The sequence below is a fragment of the Hyaena hyaena genome, unplaced genomic scaffold (assembly GCF_003009895.1).
Source record: "Hyaena hyaena isolate Hyena2069 unplaced genomic scaffold, ASM300989v1 scaffold_70, whole genome shotgun sequence".
NCBI classification, from domain to species: Eukaryota; Metazoa; Chordata; class Mammalia; order Carnivora; family Hyaenidae; genus Hyaena; species Hyaena hyaena.
The window spans coordinates 2,110,555-2,136,461 of NW_024080701.1; the positions used below are offsets into that span (position 1 = coordinate 2,110,555).

The 25,907-nt window shown below is 50.8% G+C and overlaps 1 protein-coding gene across 2 annotated transcripts; it reads left to right on the plus strand.

The window, feature by feature from the left end:
• Positions 1–5,944: 5,944 nt before the first annotated feature.
• TYRO3 (TYRO3 protein tyrosine kinase) lies at positions 5,945–22,952 on the plus strand. Of its 2 annotated transcripts, none has more exons than XM_039232826.1 (19): positions 5,945–6,183; positions 7,984–8,167; positions 8,429–8,529; positions 9,291–9,461; positions 10,945–11,031; positions 11,845–11,960; positions 13,507–13,684; positions 14,391–14,551; positions 15,058–15,202; positions 15,587–15,716; positions 15,800–15,900; positions 16,467–16,562; positions 16,900–16,980; positions 17,428–17,520; positions 17,931–18,052; positions 18,463–18,572; positions 18,760–18,919; positions 19,135–19,271; positions 21,440–22,952. In XM_039232826.1, exons 1-19 carry the CDS (start codon positions 6,051–6,053, stop codon positions 21,828–21,830), a joined length of 2,697 nt encoding a protein of 898 aa, XP_039088757.1. In that variant the 5' UTR covers positions 5,945–6,050; the 3' UTR covers positions 21,831–22,952. The 2 variants fall into 2 exon arrangements, with proteins under 2 accessions (XP_039088757.1, XP_039088758.1); XM_039232827.1 differs by having other exon boundaries at positions 5,946–6,183; positions 14,391–14,536.
• The last annotated feature ends 2,955 nt before the right edge of the window (positions 22,953–25,907 follow it).

The window sequence follows — 25,907 nt, forward strand, 5'->3', positions numbered from 1 at the left end:
GAAGCATCTAGGTCTAACTACTAATCTACAGGAAATATGGGTCTTAAAGGAACATATTAAATGATAATACAAGGATACAATGAACAAAACCCAAACTGTGGAAAATTCTACAAATGACACAGTTTCTTCTATACATTTCATGTTCGAGAGAGGGGGAACCTCTTAATAGATTTAAAAATACATAAGAGATTATCAGTGAAATATATGGCCCTTGTTTGGATCCCAATTCAAACAAACCTAATGTAAAAAGATTTTTTTGAGATTGTTGGGGAAAATTAAACACAAACTGGGTTTTATATAATATTAAGGATTTTAAAAAAATTATTGGGTATGGATGTGTTTCTTTGAAAAATAAACTTTATTTTAGAATAGTTTCAGATTCACAGAAAAATTGCAAAGAGCTTCCATTTAGCCCAAACATAGTTTCCCCATTTTTAAAAGTTTTTTTTAAAAGTATCTCTATACCCAGCATGGGGATCGAACCCACAATCCTGAGATCAAGAGTTGTCCACTCCACTGACTGAACCAGCCAGCTGCCCCCCCATTAAAAAAAGTTTATTTATGGGGCGCCTGGGTGGCTTAGTCAGTTAAGCGTCCGACTTTTGCTTAGGTCATGATCTCGCGGTTCGTGGGTTCGAGCCCTGCGTCGGGCTCTGTGCTGACTGCCAGCTCGGAGCCTGGAGCCTGTTTCAGAGTCTGTGACTCCCTCTCTCTCTGACCCTCCCCTGCTCATGCTGTCTCTCTCTCTCTCTCCTAGAAATAAATAAAACATTACAAAAAATTTTTTAAAAAGTTTATTTATTTATTTGTGTTATCTCTACCCAACATGGGGCTCAAACCCACAACTCTGAGATCAAGAGTCACACTCTCTTCCAACTGAGTCAGGCAGGCACACCCCCATTTTTAACTTTCTATTTCATTATTTATTCTAGAGAGAGAGGGGTAGGGAGAGGGGCAGAGAGAGAGAGAGAGTGAGAATTTTAAGCAGGCTCCACACTCGTGCTGGGCTCCATCCCACAATCTTAGGATCCTTCTACTCTGAGCAAAAGTCAAGAGTCAGTTGCTCAACCAAGTAAACCACCCAGTTTTTTAAAAATAAAGTCTACACCCAATGTGGGGATTGAACTTAGGACACCAGGATCAAGAGTCATGTGTTATACGCACTGAGCCAGTCAGGTGCCCCAGTTTCTCCTGTTTTTAACATCTAATGTTAAATGGTACATTTGTTAGAATTAATGAACCAATATTGATACATTATTACTAACTAAAGTCCATATTTTATTCAGATTTCCTCAACTGTACCCTAATGTCCTTCCTCTGTTCCATAAGTACACTTAGTTGTCATGTCTCCTTAGGCTCCTCCTGATGGTGACAGTTTTGTAGACTGTTTGTTTGTTTGTTTTTGATGAGCTGGACAGAGTAGTACTGGTAGGATTGTACAGAATGTCTTTTATTTGAGATGTGTCTGATGTTTTTCTCATGATAACAGTGGGGTTATGGGTTTTGGAGAAGAAGACCACAGAGATGAAATACTATTTTTATCATATTATATCAAGGGCACCTACTATCAATATGACCTACCACTGTGGATATTAACCTTAATCACCTAATTGCCTGGCTGAGGAAATTTCAGATCTTTCTAGTATAAAGTTACTTATACTACCCCTGCTTCCCATCCCATCCTCTGGAAGAAATGGCCCACACTTGAGTGTGGAGATGTGCTACCTCTCCTTAAGTATGGAGTGTCTACATAAGTTATTTGTAATTCTTCTGTATGGCAGATTTGTCTATGCTCCCCATTAACTTATTTATTCAAAATATTTGACCCTTTGATAGATACCATCACTGTGTGTGGGGAGGATGGGGGAGGGTTTGGGTTTGGGTTTTTGAGCAGTTCTTTTTGGCACTACAAGATGCTCTGAGATCATTTTGTATATTTCATGCCCCAATCACGGAATCAGCCATTTGTCCAAAACTCCTTGGTTCCTTTTATTGGGAAATGGGATTAGAAACCAAAATTTGGGTGATAGGTATGCTCATTGTTACTGGGGTATCTTGCTTTTAGGCCCTTCTCAACTGACAAAGGAAATATATCTGTATATTGTTATATGCACATACCTATAAATATTTCTATATGTAACCAACTGAATCTACATATGGATGAGGTTTTTTTAAGTCTGCTACAGTGTAATATTTATAGCTGAAGTTAATAATATGGCTAAGATTCGCTTTTAAGAACTCAAAAAATGGGACAATAGAACACAATTGGCTAAGATAATCATTGAAGTGGAGTGATGAATACATTGGGATTCTACTGCACTTTGGTCTCTACTCATGTATATGTTTAAAATATTTCATTATAAAAAGTTTTTAAAAATTACTGGCCAGGCTGTAGTTAAAGAAGGCCAAAAAGAAAAATACAGACAGCTAGATATAGGGCATTCAAACAAATATACTCACACTCACATATATTTCCTTTGACACCTGACAAGGGCCCTTACACATGGAAGTCTTGCTTTCAGGGTGATTCCCTAGATGAAATTTTGAAGAGGACAATTTTTTTCTTCCATTCATTTAGACCCATCTGCGGTTTCAGAAGCCTCAAACTTATTGCTCTCTTCCTACCTCCTAAGGTTCCTTTTGGGGAAAAACTCTGACCATTTGAAAGTCTCTCTGTGACACTCCATCTAAGTTTGGTTTCTCCAAGGGATTTACCTTTATGCGTCATCTTCAACTGGGCAAGGAATGGCACTGTTTCTGACTCAGAAGTCTCAGGCAAGGGGTGTTTTGCAGGTGCAACTGGCATCACACCTGCAGGCAGTTTTCCTCCAAGCCCTGGAGTGGACTCCCTGCCTTCTCTAAGGTGATGGGGAGCACAGTCTGTGACCTTCCCATTCCCTAAGTGGGATTTCCCAACCCTCAATGGGTCCCAAGGATCCTTTTTTTTTTTTTTTTTTTTTTTTTTTTTTAGTAGTTGGGAAATAATGGGTCCTTGGTCACAGGGCAGTGAGACTACCTTGACCCCATGGCTTACCTTGGTTACTTCTTGGTCCACCCCCACCCCCTCCACCCCGTGCCTGAGTAGGAAGGAAAGGAGTAGAAGGTCCTAACTCTGAAAAAGAAGCTGAAGCAGCTGCTTCCTGAAACTGCTGGAAATTGCCATCAAGGAGTTCTGCTACTATGGGCAGATGGTTTTTATTTCCAGGTTTGTCTGTGTCTTCTCTCTATCTCTGGACTTTATGAGCAGTCCTGGATCATAAAAGGCAGAGTGGGCAGATATTACTTCACCCAAGTAGGGAGATGCCATGGCCCAACCTAGCTCCATCCATAATAATGGGTTGCTGCTGGCCCTTCCTCTCCCCATGGCCCCTTATTACTCCCCTGGGATAGATCAGAGCTGGCTTTGGTTCTGTTTTGAGGACAGGAACTCTTGGGACAGCTGCTCCTGCATTATGTCAAATACATTTCCTGTTGATTTGATTAGTTTCCTTGAAGCAATGCATTTATGAAAGGAAGGGAGATTTTGCAGGCATGAATTTGCACAGGCAGCCAACCTCCTTCAGTCACACACATACACACACACACACACACTTTCTCCCCATCCACCCACAAAGTGTCAGTCACATTTAGAGTTTGCACAAATGCACACCCTCCCTCGTATATCACAATGCACACCCTCTCACCCACCTACACACTTCTTCCACAAAATCACACCTGCTCACATACCCTTAAAGCATGTTCCGTGCCGAGAAAGAGAGGTAGAGATACACAAAGAGAGAGACGGGGTAGATAGGTAAGAAGAGGGCTCTTGCGAGGGCTCAGGAAAGCAAGCCCTCTATGTGGGAGCTGGAAAGTCAGAAGACCAGGACCCCACAGTACCCCCTACCCTGTAAGTAGAAACACTAAGAATTGATAACGATTCAAAAGCAGGGGTAGAGGAAGCAGGGCCTCAGGGCTCCTGACCCCACATGGAAAGTGTGCTGCCCCAGGGTGACAGAGATGTGCCTGAGGGCTGCAGCTGAGATAGGAAGTTTGTCAAGGCTGTGAGTACAGAATGCAGTGGCTTCTATGACATATCCAGGAAGCCTGTTTTGACTGATGGCAAAGGATGGTCCTTAGGCTGGCATTCCCTAGAAGAGTTCAGGAAATGATGGGGAGGAAATGAGGGGAGAAAAGAAAGTGGAAGGTTGGATTTGGGCTCTGGGTTCAACATCCTCTAGGAGACGTCTTTCCAATGTCAACGAGAGTCAATAGGAGGAGGCTGCCTTTCACTGGAAACTTGAAATCCCCTGGAGACAGGAGAGGTGGAGGAGTGACAAGAGCTTAAGCGTAGAGCTGCAGCAGCCACTTTGCCGCAGTCGCATGACCCTGGTGAACCTGGCTTCAGCCCCAGACTGCTGTCTGCCTCCCCTGATCCAACTCAGCCCAAACTCAGAAGCTGTGGATTCTGGAATGGAGCAAGTTTTTTTCCTTTAGGGGTCCTGGAGCCCACCCATGCTACCCAAGGAAATTGGCGGAGTGCTCATCTAAACCAGACCTCAGGTCCCCTGCCAACCATGTTTGACAGCCCTTTTGGAATCTCTCCCTGTGTTGCCACCTGGGGGCGCCCCCAGCTGGGTCTAAGGCTGCCACCAGCACTGCTGTTGTTGTTATCATTAGTATAATTAATAAGCAAGCACTGATGGGGCCAAGTGGAGGAAGAGGCAGGCCCCTGCTGCTCAGGAGAATCCCTGATAAGATCCAGTGTGGCTGCGGGAAACAGGAGGAGGAGTGGCTTGTCCTTCCTCCTTACCCAGGACTTCTGGGAAGAGCCCTCTGGAGTAGGCTCCAGGGGACAGGTGGAGGCAAGGCGAGGGGAACCCTTGTCAGGCTACATTTGGAACCAGCTCTGTATCTGCCTAACAAGATGTCTTTGGGCACAGCCACCCCGGTGATTACTGGTTGTGGAGCAGGCCAAGCTCTGAGGCAATTATGCATTAATTTAACAGGCATCAGTCTGTTTATTTATGGAATACCTACTGTGTGCAAGGTGATCTACTAATAATAGCTAATGTTTTATTGGATACTGTGATGATATGGCCAACTTTCACACCATGTCCTAGGGAATGGGGGATAGAAACAGAGGAAGTAACGAGGAAGAAGGACAGCCCCGAAAGCCATTGGGTTTTGGCCTATGTAGAGTAGCAATGGGGATGTCAGTTAAAACCTGAGGATTACCAAAAAGATCTTGGAAAACTCAAGACCCAAGGCCCAAGATCTTGGAGATAAAGGGGTGAGATATGGAGCACGAAAAAGGGAAATTTGGGTGAAAGGCTCAAGAAAGAAGCACGAAGGGGTGTTAGTAAGTCCAGTGGGGGAAGCCTTGAGTCACGATTTCAGGGCCTCTGATGGGTGGGAATCTAGTCTATTGAGATGCTTTATGTTTTGAGAGGGGGGACGAGGTTATGGCATCAGAGCCTGGACAAAAGTTGGGGTGCGGTAGAGGCTCTAGCGAGGTTTGACGGCAGGATCTGGAGTGCTAGGTTTGAAAAGGTGCTGTGTGTTTAGGGAAAGGAGGGGCGTGGCTGGCTGCGCCACCCGGGCACCACCGATCCTCGGGTCGGCTCAGGCGAAGCTGGCCCGGGGTGCAGCCGCGGTAGGGGAGGCCCGCGAGCGGGGGCCGGCCGGGCAGGCGGCAGCCGGTTAGGCGCTCGGAGCAAGCCGCTCGAGGCTCCGCGGGGGGGCAGTACGAGCTCAGGCTTGCGGGCGGGCTGGTTGGGGAGGAGGCGGCGGCTCGAAGAACATGAATCAGCGGCGGCGGCGGCGACGGCGGCGACGGCTGTGGAAGGAGCGCGGTGGCCCAGCAGCGGCCCCGGGGACCCGGCGCTGCGGACGGCGGCCGCCGAGACTCGCTGCGCGCGCGGGTCTCTCAGGCGCGGGCCCCAGCGCCGCCCCCGTACCGGCCCCCGCCCCTCCCGCGGCCCTCCTTTCTCGTCCCTCCTCCTCAGTTCCTCCTCCCTCCTCCCTTGTCGCTCGCGGGCCGGGCCCGGCATGGTGCGGCGTCGCCGCCGATGGCGCTGAGGCGGAGCATGGGGCGGCCGGGGCTCCCGCCGCTGCCGCCGCCGCCGCCGCCGCCGCCGCCGCCGCCGCTGCTGCTGCTGGCGAGTCTGGCCGCTCTGCTGCTCGCAGAGCCGGTGGCCGCAGGTAGGGCTTGGTCGGGAGGCGGCGGAACGCAGGGGGCTGCGGAGGGGCGCGGCCGGGCGCGCGCCCAGGAATCGCAGCCAAGCGAGCCCCGGGCCTGGGCGGGCCGGAGACTTGGGTAGGGGGACCGAAGCTGGAAGGCCAAGGCTTGGGGGCAGGGGGAAGGGGCTCAGCGCCGTATCTGCTGCCGGCCCTCGGGCCGGGGCCCCACCCCCAACTTTCTCGCGTCCGGGGCTCTTCTGGCGGGGTGAAAGGGAAAGGAGTGGGGCTGTGGGCTGAGTGGTCAGAGGGGGATGTTCGAGACTGGATTTTCCCGCCTCGACGTACCTAGTTGTTTACTCTCCGCTCCCAGTCCTGGAGACCCCAATTCTGCCGGCCCAACACACGAAGGTCCCACTCTGAAATCACTGGAGCTGGACTGAACGCCCAGGAGAACCATGCACCATATAGGGTACAGGGGCTGTGAGGGTGCCCAGTCACAGAAAACATCTGGACTTACTCTAGGTCCTGTACCCACTCAGAGCTTCCTGAAACGGGGATGGTTGGAGGTATGGGCTGAACGAAGGTTGCTGGTCTTTGTGGAGGTTAGGTTAGCCTTGTGTTCCCACATGCCCACTGAGGCATTTGCCGGTTGTGGGAGTGCTTCTTGCAGCACTCCTATCTCCAAGTTCACACTACACACCTCTGGGATGGTTGAGTGTACATGCGGTGTGAGGTTATCCCTTCTTGCCCTGTAACTGGCCTTGTGACACAGACTAAAGCAGCAGCCACGGAGCTGGCGCCTTGTTTAGAGCCAGCACTCCCTGCCATATCAGATTCTTAAGGAAGGGAAGGGAAAGAGTGACAAGTATTTATAAGCTGAAAGGTGTATATCTCAGAATCAGAGAGCCCAGGAATTTGCCTAGAGTTGCACAGCGAAGGGTAGGAAGAAGCAGGACCGGATTCAGCTATGTGGATAGTTCACGTGTTCCTCTCTGCTTTAAAAACATGCCAGGAGGGGTGTGTGTGTGTGCGCGCGCGCCTGTGTGTCTGTGTTTGAGTATGTGAGTGTGTGGATGCATGCAGAAGGTAGTGCTCCACAGGGTGGCTCCTGTTGGTGTGACAGTAGCTCAGGGGTCTTGGACTCCCTGTTCAGGGCCCCTCCCCTTCCTTCTACCTCCTACCTCCCTAGCACCCGCCCCTGCACACATTCAGGTATTAATAGAGCGGGTGGCTGCCAGGAAGGCTGCCATGTGTTTGATCTGACGTGGTTCTACAGCCATATGTTCTCCACTTCAGGGGAGCACCCCCTCCTTCTCTTCCTCAGCCTCCTTTAATTTGCCAAGTTGGGGTATAGGGGGTGCCAGCAGCAGTGTGAGGTCTGGCCTGACACCTTGGGCAGAGAGCTGGCCGCCTGTTGCACAAGATGGATTTAGCAGTCATTCCCAGGGCAGTACCTGCCGGAGGTGTATAAGATGCCCCACCTTTTAAGTCCAGCTTGTCTTCCTTTTGGTGGTTGGGCTTGAATTTAACATTGCCCAGTAGGGAGGTATGGGGAAGAGGTCACTATCTTACAGCTGGGGGGTGGGGGTTGGGGGGACTTGGCAGTGGCGGAAATGGTGCCTGGAGAGCTTCTCATGTTCCTCTCCCCATACAAGGCCCAGGCCACCTTCCTTCCCACCCTGTCCAACCTCTGCTTTCTTGACCATTAGATGAGAATGAGCCCTCCAACCCCGAAACTGAGTTCTAGAAGAGGATGGGTGATATTTCCAGGGACAGGGGCCCTCTCAAGCAGACTGACATATTCTCCTTCCCACCTCTCAGGCCTGAAGCTCATGGGAGCCCCAGTGAAGCTGACAGTATCTCAGGGGCAGCCGGTGAAGCTCAACTGCAGTGTGGAGGGAATGGAGGAGCCTGAGATACAGTGGGTGAAGGATGGGGCCGTGGTCCAGAGTGTGGATCAAGTGTACATCCCAGTCAGTGAGCAGCACTGGATTGGCTTCCTCAGGTGCAGGACTGTGGGGAAAAGTGTGGCATGCCAGCCTGGGGGCAAGTTATGCTTTTTTGGGGGGCTTGGGAACTGGGGGCAATGCTGCTGCCCAGAGGTTTGGGTTTTTTTTGTTTTTGTTGTTGTTTTGGTTTTTTTGTTTTTGTTTTGGCACTGTATGGAAACATCCAGAAGTGGGGGCAGGCTGAACCCACTGAGTCTGCTCAACACAGCTGCCCCCTCTTGACCCTGGGAGGCAAGCCTGGTGTCCTGTTTCCACAGCCTGAAGTCAGTGGAGCGCTCTGATGCAGGCCGGTACTGGTGCCAAGTGGAGGATGGGGGTGAAACTGAGACCTCCCAGCCAGTGTGGCTCACGGTAGAAGGTGAGGATGCGGAGACACGGGTGGGCACGTTGGCCTGGAGAGGGTGCTGTCCGCTAGTGACTACACCTCTGCAGAAGGGTTGGTGAGAAGCTGGGCTGCCCACCTGCCCTCAGGGCCTGATTGCACCAGGCTCCAGACCTACCCCAGACATTGGAAGACCATACCCATTGGAGTCTGGGTATTTCAGAGCCAAGGGGGCAACTAGGACTACAATATATGGGGTGCCGTCAGATTCAGTTGTCTGAGCAACAAGCCTCAATCACCCATCTGGGGCTGGACCCTGTTTTGCCAAGTGGCCCCGCCAGGAGTGGGGAGGGGTGGGGGAGGGGAGGAAGGATCCGCAGCTGCGGGAGCTCAGAGCTGTTCAGCCCAGGAAAACAAAGTGACTAAGAAAGTAACAAAGAGCTCTGAACTGGATCTGGGGCCTGCCAGCAGAACTCTGCTAAAGCTTCCGCCCACTCCCCCTCCCTTTCTGACCCTCCCCACCCTCTGCTTCCTCCCTTGCTCTGAGAAGGGCTGTCAGGGCAGGTCTGGGAAGAGAGAATCTACCATGTCCAAGAGGACAGTATAAAGGATATTCCTAAGGTGCACAAAGAAGAGAAGCTCCCTCTCCAGTTAGATGGTCTGTTCTGCAATTGACCCAATCATGAGGGCCTGTGGGACCTCTGCACAGAGGGCACAAATGGTAGCAAACTTGTGGTTTGGGTGGTTGGAAACCCAGAGGTGGCAAGGCTCATTCCCCACCCCCCCTTTCTCTCTAGGTGTGCCATTTTTCACTGTGGAGCCAAAAGATCTGGCAGTGCCACCCAATGCCCCTTTCCAGCTGTCTTGTGAGGCCGTGGGTCCCCCTGAACCCGTTACCATTGTCTGGTGGAGAGGAGGCACAAAGGTTGGGGGACCTGCTCCCTCTCCTTCTGTTTTAAATGTAACAGGTGAGCAGCATCAGGAGGGGGCTTTGAGCAGAGGTGGTGAGGCTGGCGGAGTTCAAATCTGTGTAAATCACCAGGTATGCTATTGGAAGTGTCCAGAAAACACCCAGGTCCCTGGGTACCTGACCTGCACCATTACTAAGCTCATTTAGTCAGGTGTGCTAGGCTGGTCGGGTGGGCCGATTAGCTGTAATCCTGCTGGGTGTGCTTTGAAGGTGCTGGAGCCTCTTGCTGTCCTCCACAGTAGTCCCGGTCGGCCGTGCGCAGCTGGCCCTGGGAGATGGAATCGTGTGGAACCAGGGGCACCCGTTCCCCCCACCCCTTCCAAGGGAAGGAGCCAGGAACCAGCCCACGCAGAACTAGGAGGCGTGTCTGGCAGACTTGCCTAGAAGACGAGAGTCTAGGGCTGCAGAGTGGGGAATGGCAGGGAGAAGGAAAGGTGGGGGGTGGCAGCACAAAGATACAGGAGCCTCCTCTCCTAATGGTCCTTTCCAGAAATTTCTAGACTTTCTCAAGCAACTATTTGTGCATACCTCCACACAGATAGACCCAAAGCAGTAACACCTACCTGTACACCCACTTGGACCCCAAGATCTTCACGCATATTCTGAGGCTTGTGAGGCTCGTTTATCTATGAAATAAAGCTAAGGTACCCCGGCCAAGGCTTAAACTGACCAAAAAAGTAGGGAATCTGAGCTTGGTTTTACATACTGGAAGGAGAGAGGGACAGGTTCTGACAGGCCAAGTGCCCTAGCAATATGAATCTTGAGATGAGGTGGGGTGCGGGACCTGTTCAGGAGGTGCTGGGATGGAGCAGATTAGAGGGAAATTTGGGTTCATTTCTCTCCAGATGTGCGTGGTTGGGACCTCAGGCAGCCAGCCTGATAATAATCACTCAGTGAACTCCTACTCCACATACCACACTGAGCTAGGCACCACGGGGGATAGAGCGAATACAAAAGAAATAGAAACCATCAGCCCAGCCCCCAAGGAATTAGTGTAATTGGGGAGACAAGACACATGCATAAGGAACTGAGAACTATTTCAAGGCAAAGAATTTGCAAATATAACAATGATACACACAGAGCAAATAAAGAAGGGTTCTGGAATGTGCAATAGAGGAGTGAACAGAAAAGGGAGGCAGCTTTGTGCTGTCTGTGGGAGTCGGATTGAGGTAGGGAGGAGTAGTAGAACATTCCTCAAGTGCTCACTGTGCCATGCGCTTTATGTGTGTTATGTCGTTTGGTTCTCATAGTTCTCCCATTTGGGAGATGAGAAGACAGAGCCTCAGCCCTGGGATTTATATCCAGGCTCATTAGACTACAAAGTCCCTGTTCCTTCCAACATATCCCATTGTTTAGCCCCTCCTTTGGCTTGAGGACTTCTAGGATATTCAGATCCAGAGCCTACATATCCCCCTTCTTCGGTCTCAGAGTAAATGCAAGTTGCTGCTTGGGGGGTGCTGACTGAGGTTTTCTGACCTCAGGGGTGACACAGAGCACGGTGTTCTCCTGTGAAGCTCACAACCTTAAAGGCCTGGCCTCTTCTCGCCCAGCCACTGTTCGCCTTCAAGGTAGGGGGACTGGCGGGAGGGAGGGAGAGAGGGAGGGAGGGAGAGTGGGCGAGGCAGGGGCCTTTACAGCAAGCTGTCCAGCAGTGTATGAAGTTCCAGTCATTTGGTGTTCTAGCTTCCCACGGCCCTGCTGGGATCTGAGGGATGAGGGGTTAATTGGCAGAGTTCCATCCCTAGTGAGAGCACCTGAGACCCTGCCACGGCTGAGATGAGAATAGAAACCTGACGTCACAGCAGATTTCCCATCACGAAGCAGAGTCCTTGAGAGGGAGGGAGGGAGAGAGGGAAGGAGCAGGAGATGGTCAAAGCTCATGCCCAACCTTGCTTCTGCCAGCCCCTGTGGAGGGAATGGGGCTGGGGAAAACAGCCTAGCAGGTTGATAGAGGAGATCCAAAGGGCTGGTATGCACAAAGGGAAGGAAAAAGGAGGAAGAGAGCCAGTGTGAGGAGGAATGGCTTGTGGCTGCAGGGACCGCTTCTCATTTGTATCTCCCAAGGCCGAGGTGCTGTCCCCACATACACCCACTATCTGACTCTATTCCTTGGTCAGACAGGGCCCCTGATTTAGAGAGGCAACCTAACTCCCCAGCCTACGCACTCTTCCGGGTAGGAGCAGCTATGCCCTACTGGTTACTTGGCTTGTATATTACTGTGGTCCTGGGAGTTCCGAGTAGGCATCTAGTTGCCATCGTTAGGTTGGGGGTACTCCAGACCTTAGGGAGGGACTCAAGGCTGGACTCCCATGTCTTCTGCTTCCTCATATTCTTGCTGGGCACTGAACCCCAGGGCATTGACTCTCACTCCCTGTCCACAGCACTGCCTGCAGCCCCCTTCAACATCACAGTGACAAAGCTCTCCAGCAGCAATGCTAGTGTGGCCTGGACACCAGGTGCTGATGGCCTGGCCCTGCTCCAGTCATGTACGGTCCAGGTAGGCTGAGAGGGAGGACAGACTCTCCTGGCCATGTTTGTTCTGTGGCTGCCTTGTGGCACTTTGTTCACAGTGGTATTGCTTTTACCTACACTTGCCCATGAGACTTGGTTTCTAGCCCTATTCAGGTGTTGCTCTCTTACCAGGAACAACCCAACCCACTGTCCCTTATAGGGTGCTCTGGCAACCAAGTTACTCGCAAGTTGGCTCTAACCCATACATTCTTCAGGCTGGAAAGCAGATCACTAGAGCAGATTTGGGATGCCTGGAAGGGTTTTTCTTATGTCGGCAAAAACCCAAACCTTTGATTTAGCTGATACCTGCCCCACCCCGACTCATGCCGAAGAGAACAAGGGGATCAGAGGGGTTCTAAACACCTGAGTGGAAAATCTGGGTAAGGTAATAACAAAAACAAGAAGCAATGCATGCAGCCTTGTTTATTTTCATCTGTTTACTCAAAGGTATTTAATGAGCACCTTGAAACTTTTCTAGGCAGTCCCCCACCTCTGCCCCACCCCCGCCAGAAGTCCCTACTACTCTGGGCTATATCATTTAGAGGATGCCACTGTAGCCCTTCTTTGGCTGCACCCCTTGCCCCTGAGTCTGTAGAGCCAAGGGGATATGCCCATCTAGATAATGAGGACACCCCCTCCCCTTTCCCCAACTGCCACACTATACCATATTCTAGATAGCAGGGCTCTCTTGCCTTATGCTCTTCAGTCTGCTTCCAGGGCCTGTGTGGGTCTCTTCCCTGGCCCACCTTTGGTTTGTGCACCTTTAAGTCCAAAGGTCACCCATTGTGGGGGAGGGGTGTGCAGGCAGTATTGTCCACACTTGGGCATCTGACGTTCCTCACGGTGCAGACCCTTGGCTCGGAGGCTTCCTCTTGTGCCATCACTTTCTGGCTTGGGAATCCAAGAAATCAGGATTATAAGTGCAAACCTGACCCTCCAGGTTATTTGGAGGTTTTATTTGTCAGTATACTAAGATGGAATATTTTATTTAATAATTTGTTAGCTTATTTATAACATTTAAATATTTAGCCTTGTGGCACATGGGTCTCTATTTGTAATCTTGCCCTGTGCCCCAGCTGTAAGGTGAAGTCTTGGTTCATGGTGCTGCTAGGCTCCCAGTTACTCTGCCCTTGAGTAACTGAGACTTTGCACTGCCATGTGGTTACAATACATGGTAACTATTCTAACCCAGTTATGTACCAAGCATAAAAGGGCATGAGTTTTCTGGAGTAGATGAGAAAGTGTTTGACAGAAAAAGTGGTATTTGCACTGAATCTTAAAAGATGAATTGGACTTTCCTAGGAAGAGCAAGCAAGGTCATTCCAAGCAAGGGAACATGCATTTGTAAAGGCATGGAGATGTGGAACCTGGTGTGTTATTTGAGTGGGGGCCAGTGGGAGGGGATAGGTTGCAATGTTTGCTGTGAGGCTTAGAGGAGTCATTAACCTAAGATCCCCCACCCCCCATGCCTCTGCCACAATCCCATTTTCTATCTCCCTCCTCTCCATCATTACTTTGCTGCTTTTCTGTAGGTGACACAGGCACCAGGAGACTGGGAGGTCCTGGCTGTTGTGGTCCCTGTGCCACCTTTTACCTGCCTGCTCCGGGACCTGGCACCTGCCACCAACTACAGCCTCAGGGTGCGCTGTGCCAATGCCTTGGGGCCTTCTCCATATGCTGACTGGGTGCCCTTCCGGACAAAGGGTCTAGGTAAGGAACTTAAAGAGCAAAGTGGCTGGGCAGGGCCCTAGTGGGGAGGAGGCAATGTTGGCTCCAGTTCTGAATGAGGTTGTTTGAGAGAGAAGCCAACTGAAAAGAAGGTTCCTGCCTCATTCAGCAAACACTGAGTGTCTGCTGCATACCTATGAACTAGATAAATCCGGCTCCCTTCCCATGCAGCTTTAGTTCTAGGGGGTGGAACGGACAAGCAAAATAGAGATCAGATAAAATATCAGATGATATCAGAAAAGATTGTTGAAAAGTACCCCACAGTGGTCCAGGCATATCCCCATAAAGAGGTTGAGGTTCGAATGATAAAGAAGGAGCTACACTGGGGGAAAATCAGTGCAGAAGCGGCTTAGCAAGTGCAAAGACCCTATGTTAGGAACCTGCTTGTATTTGTCTTAGCAATTGCAAAGAGGCTGGTGGGGATTTGAGGGGGAAGTGGTGAAGGATGTCCTGAGGCAGTAACCAAGAACAGCACTATATACCTAGCCGAGTGCTGTGGGTCCTGTCATTGCTCACTCGTCCTTCCCAGGATTATAAGTGAGAGCAGTCAGAACTGGGAGGCAAGCTTTAAACCCTGCCTGTGGATCTCTGAGCTGTGCAGTTCTTGGGAGTTGGTTCCAAAATCCAGTATGGGATAGTGATAGTGGGAAGGACAGGGCTCTTAGTAGCCTTCTCTCTTCGGGTACAGCCCCAGCCAGTGCTCCTCAGAACCTCCATGCCATCCGCACAGACTCAGGCCTCATCCTGGAGTGGGAAGAAGTGATCCCTGAGGGCCCTTTGGAAGGCCCCCTGGGACCCTATAAACTGTCCTGGGTTCAAGACAACGGAACCCAGGTAAGAGGCACCCAGGTAAGGGGAGACAAGCGTCCATTCTCCAGGTGTACCGGAGTCAGCTTTCAGGACTCGAAGGCCTTTAAAGCTTCTGAATGGCTGTCCTTTAGTGGGCTGGGCCTCCCACCATGACACGGAGTCCACTTTTCCCCACCTTCCCCTGCAGGCTTCCCTCCTTATTGGATGGTGTCTCCAGTTAGGATTGCATCTGGTGGCCACTCTGTAAAGCAGGAAGCACATTCCTGCACCAACTGGGGGAGGTGCAGATAAGGCCATCTTATCCCCAGCCTAGTTCCCTCCCATCCCCCACCTCTGGGACTGAGTCTTGTCTGTGTTCTGGAGAAGCCTCTGCAGCCTGGAGCAGGAATGTGATGGCTCCCAGCAGGTTGTGTTGCGAAGCCCCTGAACCCACAGTGTCCCTTGCCTCCTGCGTTCCTTGCTAGACCTTTTTCTGCCTTTCAGGCCCCAGCTGGAGGCCTTTTCCTCAGACTCAAGTGTGGGATGGGGGCTTTTCCTGGCTGCAGGGTGAGCTAACAGTGGAGGGGACCAGGGCCAACTTGACAGGCTGGGACCCCCAGAAGGACCTGACTGTACGTGTGTGCGTCTCCAATGCAGTTGGCTGTGGGCCCTGGAGTCAGCCACTGGTGGTCTCTTCTCATGACCATGCAGGTAAGGCCTGCAGGGGAAGGGCACAGGGGATCAAGGCTTTCAAGGGCAACCTAGACTGGTGGAAGGAGGCTGGCAGTACCTTTCCTCCTAACAGACCCAAAGACTCAGCAGTTGGGGCCAGGGTTGGTATTTAAACCATAAGTCATTCTCCTCCCCCTGCTCCAGGACTAGCATAGGAATCCTGGTCGAGTTGTAAGTCCCAACAGCCAGAGCCAGTCACTGACAGGGTAGGAACTCTTGGGTCTTCTTTAGAGCTGCTTTCCACTTGGGACTTTTATTGACTTAAGAGAACCTCTTGACCAGGCCAGATGGCCATCATTGGAAAGTTCTCAGGGGACTCCTTGATGTCAGCCTAGCTTATACCACTCCCCCTGTCTCCCACAGGCCAGCAGGGCCCTCCCCACAGTCGCACATCCTGGGTGCCTGTAGTCCTGGGTGTGCTGACGGCCCTGGTGACGGCTGCTGCCTTGGCCCTCATCCTGCTTCGAAAGAGGCGGAAGGAAACACGGTTTGGGTAAGGAGGTGAGGCCATGGAGGAAGAGGCAAGTGGTGACTGTAGATCTTGGAGCTGACTCCAAGTCCTGTGTTTCCTCTTAGGCAAGCCTTTGACAGTGTCATGGCCCGGGGGGAGCCAGCCGTTCACTTCCGGGCCGCCCGGTCCTTCAATCGGGAAAGGCCTGAGCGCATCGAAGCCACACGTGAGTGTGAGGAATCAGGAGAAAAAAATGGACTGTCTTCATGCCCCTACCTGTATTCTTTTCCTTCTTTTTTTAATGTTTATTTATTTATTTTGAGAGAGAAAGAGAGAGTGTATGCGCATTTGCCTTAGCTGAGAAGGGAGAGAGAGAATCCCAAGCCAACTCCACACCCAACGTGGAGCCTGACAAAGGGTTCTGTCTATGAGGGGCTTGATCACCCCACTGTGAAATCGTGACCTGAGGTGTAATCAAGAGTCAGAGGCTTAACCGACTGAGCCACACAGACACACACACCCTTTTTCTCATGTTTGTTTATTTTTGAGAGACAGAGAGAGCCCCTAACTGTATTCTTTTTGATAGCTTATTAATTTGACCAGTGTGTCTGAACACTGATGAGTCCTGAGCACACAGTAGTAAAAAAGACACAGAGACCTACCCTCACAGGTATCTCCACCCAGCTATGGGAGAGCTAAACTAAGCTCATGTCTGCCCTGAGGGTGGAGCCTGGGGTATGAGTCAGGAGCAGGTGAAACCCCTCTCCTTTCTTACCACCCCTCTCCCCACAGTGGACAGCTTGGGCATCAGCGATGAACTCAAGGACAAACTGGAGGATGTGCTCATCCCAGAGCAGCAGTTCACCCTGGGCCGGATGTTGGGCAAAGGTGTGTGGGGCAGCGTAGAGATTGGCAGGAGTGGAGTTTGCCATATCTGGGTGTGTCTGGTTACTCCTGTCACTTGGGGGTATGGATTTAGGGCAGTTCCTATAAACAGGATATACTTGTAGACACTTGAGTTTGGGATGTTTGGGGGAATGGTGCCTGGGGCTGAGGAGGGCTAAGGAGCACTCCCAGCATACTTCCTTTGGCTACATACAAGGGAGCCTCCTGTAAAGGCCCCAGAGTCTAGTGATTTGTGTTCCTGTGGAGGGTCATCTGGGAGAAAAGGGGGTGGGGGGCAGTGGGGCACGGTGGCCTCACTATCATTTGGATCGGTTCCTAGGAGAGTTTGGTTCAGTGCGGGAGGCTCAGCTGAAGCAAGAGGATGGCTCCTTTGTGAAAGTGGCCGTCAAGATGCTGAAAGGTAAGTAGAGAATAGTAGACATGAAGTGAGGAGTAGAAGGGGTGACTGATCTGGAAGCAGGCTCTGCTGGGTCCCTAGACTTTCAAAGAAGAGTTAGTCAGCACTAAGTAGGATGCTGTGTGTACCCTGTGAATAATTCAAAGGCATAAACCCACACACGTTTGCACCCTAACCTTTGCTCTCTGCCATCAGCAGTGACTGTCCTTTGGGCTCATTCCACGTGATTAAAGCTGTGGTTGCTTGAGCTTCTGGGCTATCTAAACCAAAGGCAAGCCTTTTAGCAAGTAGAGAAATTGTTGGATAGTCCCACTCCATGGGGTTTCTCCTGCTCATGCCATTCTGTTTCCTGAGCCCCCTGGGAAGCCCAGAAAGGACAAGGCCTCGGAGTCTTGGATCAGAATTGTGGGCACATCTCCCTCATTCCCTCCCTCCCATCTTTTCTTCCAGCTGACATCATTGCTTCGAGCGACATTGAAGAGTTCCTCAGGGAAGCGGCTTGCATGAAGGAATTTGACCACCCACATGTGGCCAAGCTTGTTGGTGAGCTCCTTCTTATGGTAGGCAGATATGGGGAGGTGGGAGGGCAGCCTGTGGGAGAGAAGTTTCGACTTAACCTGGTGAATAAGTAGATAGCAAAATAGCGAGGAGAGTCCTGGTTGAAATCTGATCAGACTCCAGGTAAGGAATTTAGTGTGCAGGCCCTGTACCAAAGGTCTGCACATGAAGACTGCCCATGTGGACAAAGGAGGAGAAGGAGGGGGCAAGAAGATGCTCCAGAGATCTGGGGGCAGCCAAATCTTGGGTAGTCACCAGGCCACTGTGGACTTCCGGGGAAGGAAGGAACAGAGCCCAGGCTAGAGGGAGGACCTAGCAGGTAGGGGGTCTCATGCGGACACCCAGCCATCTCTTGACTTTTATGTGCCCTGCTCCTGACTCTCCCTTGTCCCCAGGGGTGAGCCTCCGAAGCAGAGCCAAAGGCCGTCTCCCCATCCCCATGGTCATCTTGCCCTTCATGAAGCATGGGGACCTGCACGCCTTCCTGCTCGCCTCCCGGATTGGGGAGAATCCCTTTGTGAGTGCCTGGGGTGGAATGGCCAAGAGTTGTAAAGGGACAGAGACCCTGGGAGAGAGTTTGGCTTGGTGAGCTGATCAAGCTGGTTGGGAAGAGGCAGTCTGGGTTTTACCCTTTTTATGCTAGAAGGCTTCCTTCTCCCTCAGATCCCTGCTGGGAATTTTAGTCTGGGCAAGGGCCCTTTCTGAGAGAAGAGACCTGTGGAACTCCACATGGGGAGAGTCTTGACTCTCAGGTGCTGTCTCTCTCTCAGATCTGCCATAGTTTCTTTGTCTTGGGAAGTCCCACTATCCTCCTTCTTTCATTAACTCCAAGGACAGGTTTTAGGTTTTTTGGCCAGGATACCCCATTCCTTCTGCCCTGTCTGGGTGGGCGGATCCAGCCTGAACTTGCCCTGTCTGCCCCACCAGAACCTGCCCCTGCAGACCCTGGTCCGGTTCATGGTGGACATTGCCTGTGGCATGGAGTACCTGAGCTCCCGGAACTTTATCCACCGAGACCTGGCTGCTCGGAACTGCATGTATGTGAATTCTGGAGGGCTCGGGTGGAAGGGAGCAGCTAGTGACAGGAGGACCAGCTAATGGTCAGCTCTCATCTAGGGCTGTATCTGCTATGCGTGGGGACAGCTGGGGAGCAAAGATACCCTGATTTTAGTAAGGCTGCCAGGATGGGGGAAGGCTGACTCCACCCTCCAACACCCCTCACAGGCTGGCAGAAGACATGACTGTGTGTGTGGCTGACTTTGGGCTCTCCCGGAAGATCTATAGCGGGGACTACTATCGCCAGGGCTGTGCCTCCAAATTGCCTGTCAAGTGGCTGGCCCTGGAGAGCCTGGCTGACAACATCTATACTGTGCACAGTGATGTGGTGAGCAAGGGGGCACACTGAAGCCTGGTGGTAACATAAACAGTGTGGCCCCAGTGTGTGGGTGGACCTTTAGAATCCTCAGGGACCTAGCCAGGTCTCTGGGCTTTGGCTGCCCCTATACAAGACCCCTGAGCCCAAAGATGTGCTTGCCTTAGGGGTCTGCCCAGCTCAGGGAGCCTAACGACATCTCCCCTCCAACCTTGCTTTTGTCTCAGTGGGCCTTCGGCGTGACCATGTGGGAGATCATGACACGTGGGCAGACGCCATATGCTGGCATTGAGAACGCTGAGATTTACAACTACCTCATTGGCGGGAACCGCCTGAAACAGCCTCCGGAGTGTATAGAAGACGTGTGAGTGCCCTAAGAAGGGGATTCTGGGAGGAAATAGGAATTTAGGGGTTCAGGTCCTGGCTGCCAGCACAGCTGCTGGTCCAGTGGGAGCTCAGAACCTCAGTTGGACCATTTGTTTTTTGGTCTTTGTCATCAGAGTGGTCCCAGACTGCCTCTTTATTTGTCACCTCCTGTTTTCTTTCTCTCCCCCTTGCCCATCCTGTGTTTCTTGTTTCACCTTTTCTTACACTTTATTTTCTCTAGTTTCCAGGAGGAACCAGGAACCCCAAGGGCAGAAGGTACAGGGTTGAGCAACAGTGCAAGTTTCTGTCACCTTCTACCCACTCCCGCTCTTTCTCAGTCCCCAGCTAGTCATAGAAAACCTCCTAGGCTGAGCCCTCCCTCCCTCTCAGAGAGGGCTGCACCAGGGCAAGAAAAAACTGCTGCTCTATCACATTCCTTGCTAGACAAGGAGGGGGCGCTGGGGGCGGGAGGTTGGCCTCCTCTTGAGGGAGTGGAGAGACCTAAGATCCTGGGGAGAAGGGATCAGCCTTCTTAACTTTCTGGAAGCCTAGAGCCTTTGGGAGTGGGGCTGAGTGAGGATACACCTACTGAATAGGGGAGTGTTGTGAGCCCCTCGTGACTGGAAGACAGTGTTACTAGCTGTAGCTGGGTACTTTACAGGCATTCTTTCAGGTAATCCCCATCTACCTCTGTAAGGAAAAGACTATCATTATCACCGTTTTGTAGATGAGGAACTGAGATTAAAGAGGTTAAGTAATATGGCCAAGGTCATACAGCTATTAAGTAGATGAGTTGGGATGTGAACCTAGATCCCTGTGATTTTAGAATATGTGTCTCTTAACTATGACACCAAATGTAATTTGTTTGTTCTAGTGTTATTTCCCACGCTGTGCAAGCCAGAGTTTCCCTGGGGCCCTGGAGGACCTTTCCTCTAGTACCAGGGGGAGGGCATCCACATTGATCCAGTGAAGGAATGTGCTCCCTATTTCTGTGGGGTGGGACCACCAGAGGTCCAAGAACATGGACAGGCAGAGGAAGTCTCAGCCTGAATGGTGGGGTCCTCTTTCTCTAGGGCAGTGGGTTTGAAGTGCCCTGAGCCTGGACTGTGGGTGAGAGGGAAATCTGAGTGCACAAGCCAGGCCCTGCACCTCCTACTCATTCAGCACAGCTCAGGGCATGGCAGGAGCCGAGGTCTCTTTGTGGCTATAGTCTTTCTGGAGCTGTCGAGGCTCTGCTGGGCAGTGGAGACCAGGCCCGACTTGGTTTCCTCCTAGGCTGCAGCTACTGTTGTCAATAGGGCGGGCTCTGGCCTCCTACCAGGCAGCCTGGTGGACAGGCGCCAGTTGGCTCCTAGCACAGCCTTGACAATGTATCCCAGCCTGGCCACATACCCATGGCCCCGGACCATTTCCATAGCCTCCTCGATGTCTGGCACCATTCCGCCCATCATTGGGGGCCCTTGTCAGGAAGGCTAGTGTGTGGGGAGCATTTAGGGCTTCTGTTGTGGGCACAGGAGAGTCAGGCATTTGCTCCGACTGGATCTGGTCTCAGCCCCTTTCTATTAGTTTTTTTTTTTTTTTTTTCCTCTCCCTTCAGCCTGAGGCATTCCCTGGGAACAGGGATATGACCTCAGGGAATTTGTAAGGCTCCTGAAAGTGTATGTAAAAAGTGTTCCTGCCTGGGGGAGAGGGTTGGAAGCTTTTCTATATTCAAAGGTGTCCATGAAAATGAAGATTTAAGTCTGTCTGAGTGGGGAGGATTTAGGACAAAGGGCGGCTATTCAGATCCTTCCCATTAAAATAACAGTGACTCCATGCTGTGTTCTGCAAGACAAAAACACTCCTAGAGCCCCCTCCCATTATAACGTTGGAGGGACTCTTGGAGCCTCACTTTCTACCTGCTTCTACATGTGTGACCTTAGTCAAGGTTCTTAACCTCTCTGGGCCTCAGTTTCCACATTGGTGAAAACGGGCTCATTTGTTTCACAGAGTTGTGAGAATTAAATAATACACGTAAAATACTTAGAAGAGTGTCTGATACACAGTAAGGGCTTTATATGGGTGTGTTAAAGAAGAGTTTTCAAACTCTTGGTTCTATATGATTCAGGGGCTTCAGCTTCCCCTTCGGGCTCCTCACTGCCTCCCCTCACCCTTCTCTCTGCCCAGGTATGAGCTCATGTACCAGTGCTGGAGTGCTGACCCCAAGCAGCGCCCAAGCTTCACATGCTTACGAATGGAACTGGAGAGCATCCTGGGCCACCTGTCAGTGCTGTCCACCAGCCAGGACCCCTTGTACATCAACCTTGAGAGAGCCAAGGAGCCTGCCGAGGGAGGCTGCCTAGAGCTGCCTGGCGGGGACCAGGCCAGCAGCGGGGCTGGGGATGGCAGTGGTGTGGGGGCGGTGGGGGGCACCCCCAGTGACTATCGGTACATCCTCAGCCCTGGGGGGCTATCTGAGCGGCCCACGCAGGAGGAGCAGCAGCCAGAAAGCCCCGTCAGTGAGGCCCAGAGGCTGCTGCTTCTGCAGCAAGGGCTACTGCCCCACAGTAGCTGTTAGCCCACAGGCAGCGGGCGTCCCGAGCCATGCTGCTGGCTCTGCCGGCCCGCTGGCCCGCCGCTGGCTGAGAAGGCCCTTTCTGACCCCAGCCCAGGCAGCAAGGCATGGAGGCTCCTGTGGTAGTCCTCCCAAGCTGCGCTGGAAGCCTGGACTGACCAAATCGCCCAATCCCAGTTCTTCCTGCGGTCACTCTGGCCTGCCTGGCGTCAGTTCAGGCCTTGGCTGGGTGGAGGTGGGCCAGGCCTGGTTGTCTAAACCCAGGCAGCTGGCAGGAGGGGGTGGTTATGTTTCCATGGTTACCATGGGTGTGGAGAGGATTTGGGGGAGGGTAGATCCAGCCCTGTGGGCCCCTACTCTCTGGCTGAGCTGCCCCTGCTGCTTTAGTGCATGCATTGAGGTGTCTCTGACCTGGGGGCCTAGCTCTGCCCATGCTTGGGGGATTTAAATGCCCAGGTTTGCTCCTCCTCACAAAGAGATGCCCTTGTATTATTCTCCTCTAGGTGAGAGTTGTTGAGGGGTTGATACAGGCAGGTCCGAAGCCCTGTGGTAGGAGACAGTGGGGCATTCTCAGGTCTGAATCGTTATCCCCTTCCTGATGACCCACCCTGCCTAGGCCAGGAGTAAAGTACAGCTTTACTGACCAGGTCACAGCAAGGCAAGCTGGATTACTGCAGGCTCCCATTTGCCCAGCCTGTAAGGGCAGTGCGCTAAGCCTGGCAAGAGGAAGGGGTGCTGTAGGCCCTGCCCAGGAACGCGTGGGGCCGGAGAGGAGTCCAGGAGCCCCTCTTTACGCCCTCCCACAGTCTGTCTGAGCATGCTACCAAATCCCAAAATATCCTAAGACTAACAAAGGCAACTGTCTGAGCTCAGTCCTTCCACGCAGCATCCCTTAGTTCCAATTTTCCCTCCCTGGAGACCCTCTTCTGTTCCAAGTCTCCAGAGACAGAGAGAAAATAGGCCTGATGGCTGACGTGGGTGAGGGGGAGTTACTGGAGCCTGGACCCCAGCACTGGCTAGGGGAGCCCCCGGGATTGCATGGGGCGGGCCCTTGCTGTTAGGGATATTTCCAAGCCGTTAGAAGCTGTTTAAAAACAGAAATAAAATTGAGAACTAAAGACCCAAGGCTTTGTCTCTTAACTGTTTACTTTTTTCCAGATCACAAAAATGAAGCATCTCTACATAGAGAAAAGTCTGGAAAGACATATGCCAAAATGTTAACAGCTGTTATCTTTACATGATGTGAGTTAAAGGGACTTGTTTTCTTTTGTGCCTTCCAAGTGTTCTGCATTGAGCACAAAATGCTTTTGTAATTAGGGGCGCCTGGGTGGCTCAGTTGGTTAAATGTCCGACTCTTGGTTTTGGCGCAGGTCATGATCTCACAGTTAGTGAGTTTGAGCCCCACACTGGGCTCTGTGCTGACCTTCTGGAGCCTGCATAGGATTCTTTCCCCACTCTCTTTTTGCCCCTCCCTCATTTGCGTGTGCTCTCTCTCAAAAATAAACTTAAAAAAAAGTTAAAAAAAAAAAAAAGAAAAGCTTTTGTAATTAAAGAAGAGCCCAAAGGATATTATCACGTTAAAGATAATACATAGTTATTGTAGACAGGTAAGTGTAGAAAATCATTTTTAAATATGCCAAATACCTATAATCCTACCACCTAGAGATAACCACTCTTGACCTTTTAAAATGTAAATGTTGTGAAAAAGTTCTTTATGTTGGAACAAGGACAAAGACTGCTTTGGCTGCCTCCTACCCCTCTGTCAGACTTTTCCTTCTATCACTGGGTGTGGGGACTGTTCTCACCTTTACACTGTTGCTGGGACGCAGGGGAAACTCCAGAAAGAAATGGGCAAAGAGAATGGTATGCCTCTTAAGCATTAGAAATAAGAGCATGAAGTTTGCTTCTAAGGATTTCCACCAGGAAATTTTAGTTTAGAAGCTTTGAGAGCAAACTCATGGGAATATGTAGCAGGAGGCGTGAGAACTGGCCCCTCTCTGTGTGGAGGGGTGTGGGAAGACAGGGAGGGACACAGGTATTGCCCTGCTGGCTGAGGGCAGTGGAATGAGGCGGGTGCTTCTGAAAGCAAATATCCTGAAAAACCTGTTGCTGGCACCCCAGATTCTGGTTCCCACATGGATCATAAGACCTGAATTCACTTCCAGGGAAGTGGTTTTTAGAATGTTTCCTGCTGTGATTGGCTTTAACTGCCTGTAAGGATTATCTGTGCGGTAATGTTTGAGAATTCTTGATTGAGAAGACCTTTATTCTTAAATAATTGTTTACCATTAATGGGCTCCTGTTATGTGCCAGGCACTGTGCCAAGCACTTCGTCTGTATTATCTCATTTAATATAGAGAGGATTCCTTTAAAAAAATTTTTTTTAATGTTTTTTATTTATTTTTGAGAGTTAGAGACAGCACGAGCAGGGGAGGGCCAGAAATAGTGAGGGAGACACAGAATCCAAAGACAGGCTCCAGGCTCTGAGCTAGCTGTCAGCACAGAGCCTGATGCCGGGCTCAAACCCACGAACATGAGATCATGACCTGAGCCGAAGTCGGACGCTCAACTGACTGAGTCACCCAGGCGCCCCTACAGAGAGCATTCCTATAGGATGGGAATATAATTATCATCCTCTGATGCGACAGAAATGCAGGATAAGTAGCTTGTCCAAGGTTATGCAGCTAATGGTCAATTCAGGCTTGAAACCCTAAAGAGTCTTTTTCTCCCCTACCATTCCAGAGAGCACCCTAAACAGCTCTGTTGTAATCATATTATCATTTGGGTGAATGTAGGTACCTTTTAAAATGTATAGGAGTTATGATATGAGTGTGTGTGTGTGCATGTGTGTGACAAAGTGGGAGTTATCTACCAGTAATTAAATCTATGTAAATAATTTTCTCAGCGCAGTCTCTTTTCCTCAACTGTCTTGGCCTCCCATGATCAAGCGGTTTGAGGGGAGGGTTTTTTTAAATGTTTATTTATTTTGACAGAGAGAAAGAAGGAGAGAGAAAGAGAGCAGGGGAGGGGCAGAGAGAGAGAGAGAGAGAGAGAGAGAGAAAGAATTCTAAGCAGGCTTTACACTGTCAGTGAAGAGCCAGACATAGTGCTTGATCTCACAAACCATGAGATTATGACCTGAGTTGAAATCAAGAGCCTGTTGCTTAACCAACAAGGTATTAAAAAAATTTTTTTAAAATGTTTGTTTATTTTTGAGAGAGAGAGAATGGGGGAGGGGTAGAGAGAGAGGGAGACATGGCAAATGAAGCAGGCTCCAGGCTCTGAGTGTGATGCAGGGCTCAAACCCATGAACCACGAGATCACGACCTGAGCTGAAGTCAGAAACTTAACCATCTGAGTCGCCCAGGTGCCCCACAATAGTGGAGTTTTTAAAAACCTTTCCTGGGGGGCATGTGGGTAGCTCAGTTGGTTAAGCGTCTGAGTCTTGACTTAAGCTGAGGTCATGATCTCATTGTCATGGGATCAAGCCCTGTGTTGGGCTCCACAATGAGCATGGACCCTGACTGGGTTTCTCTCTCTCCTTCGCCCACCACCCCTCTCCCACTCTCTTGCTCTCTCAAAATAAATAAATAAATGTTGAAAAAAAAAAAAAGCCTTTTTTTGAAGTATAGGATTCATCCCCCAAAAATACGTCAATCAGAAGTGCACAGTCCTTAAGAATTTTCACAAACAGATCCAACTAACCAGGAACCAGATCAAGAGACAACATTCCCAGCACTCTAGAAGCAACTCTTTAGGCCCTGCCCCGGCCTCTGCCTCCTCCCTCCTCCCAAAGGTAACCTCTATCCAGATTGATAACATCATGGATTAAAGTACTTCTTTTTAAAGTTCATATAGAGTCATATAGGTTGGATTATTTTGTGTGTGCTTTCTTGCACTTGCAGTGTATTTTCCAGAATCATCTAAACACAGCAATTTTGAGAAGTGGGGTCAAAAAGAAGAGATAAGAGAACGGTGGTTTTGTTCTGTTTTATATTTCTGTTTTTTATTATGTACCTAGCTCAGTGCCTCTCATACCTCAAACAAGATCCCCAGACAGATCACCTGAGACTCTTATTA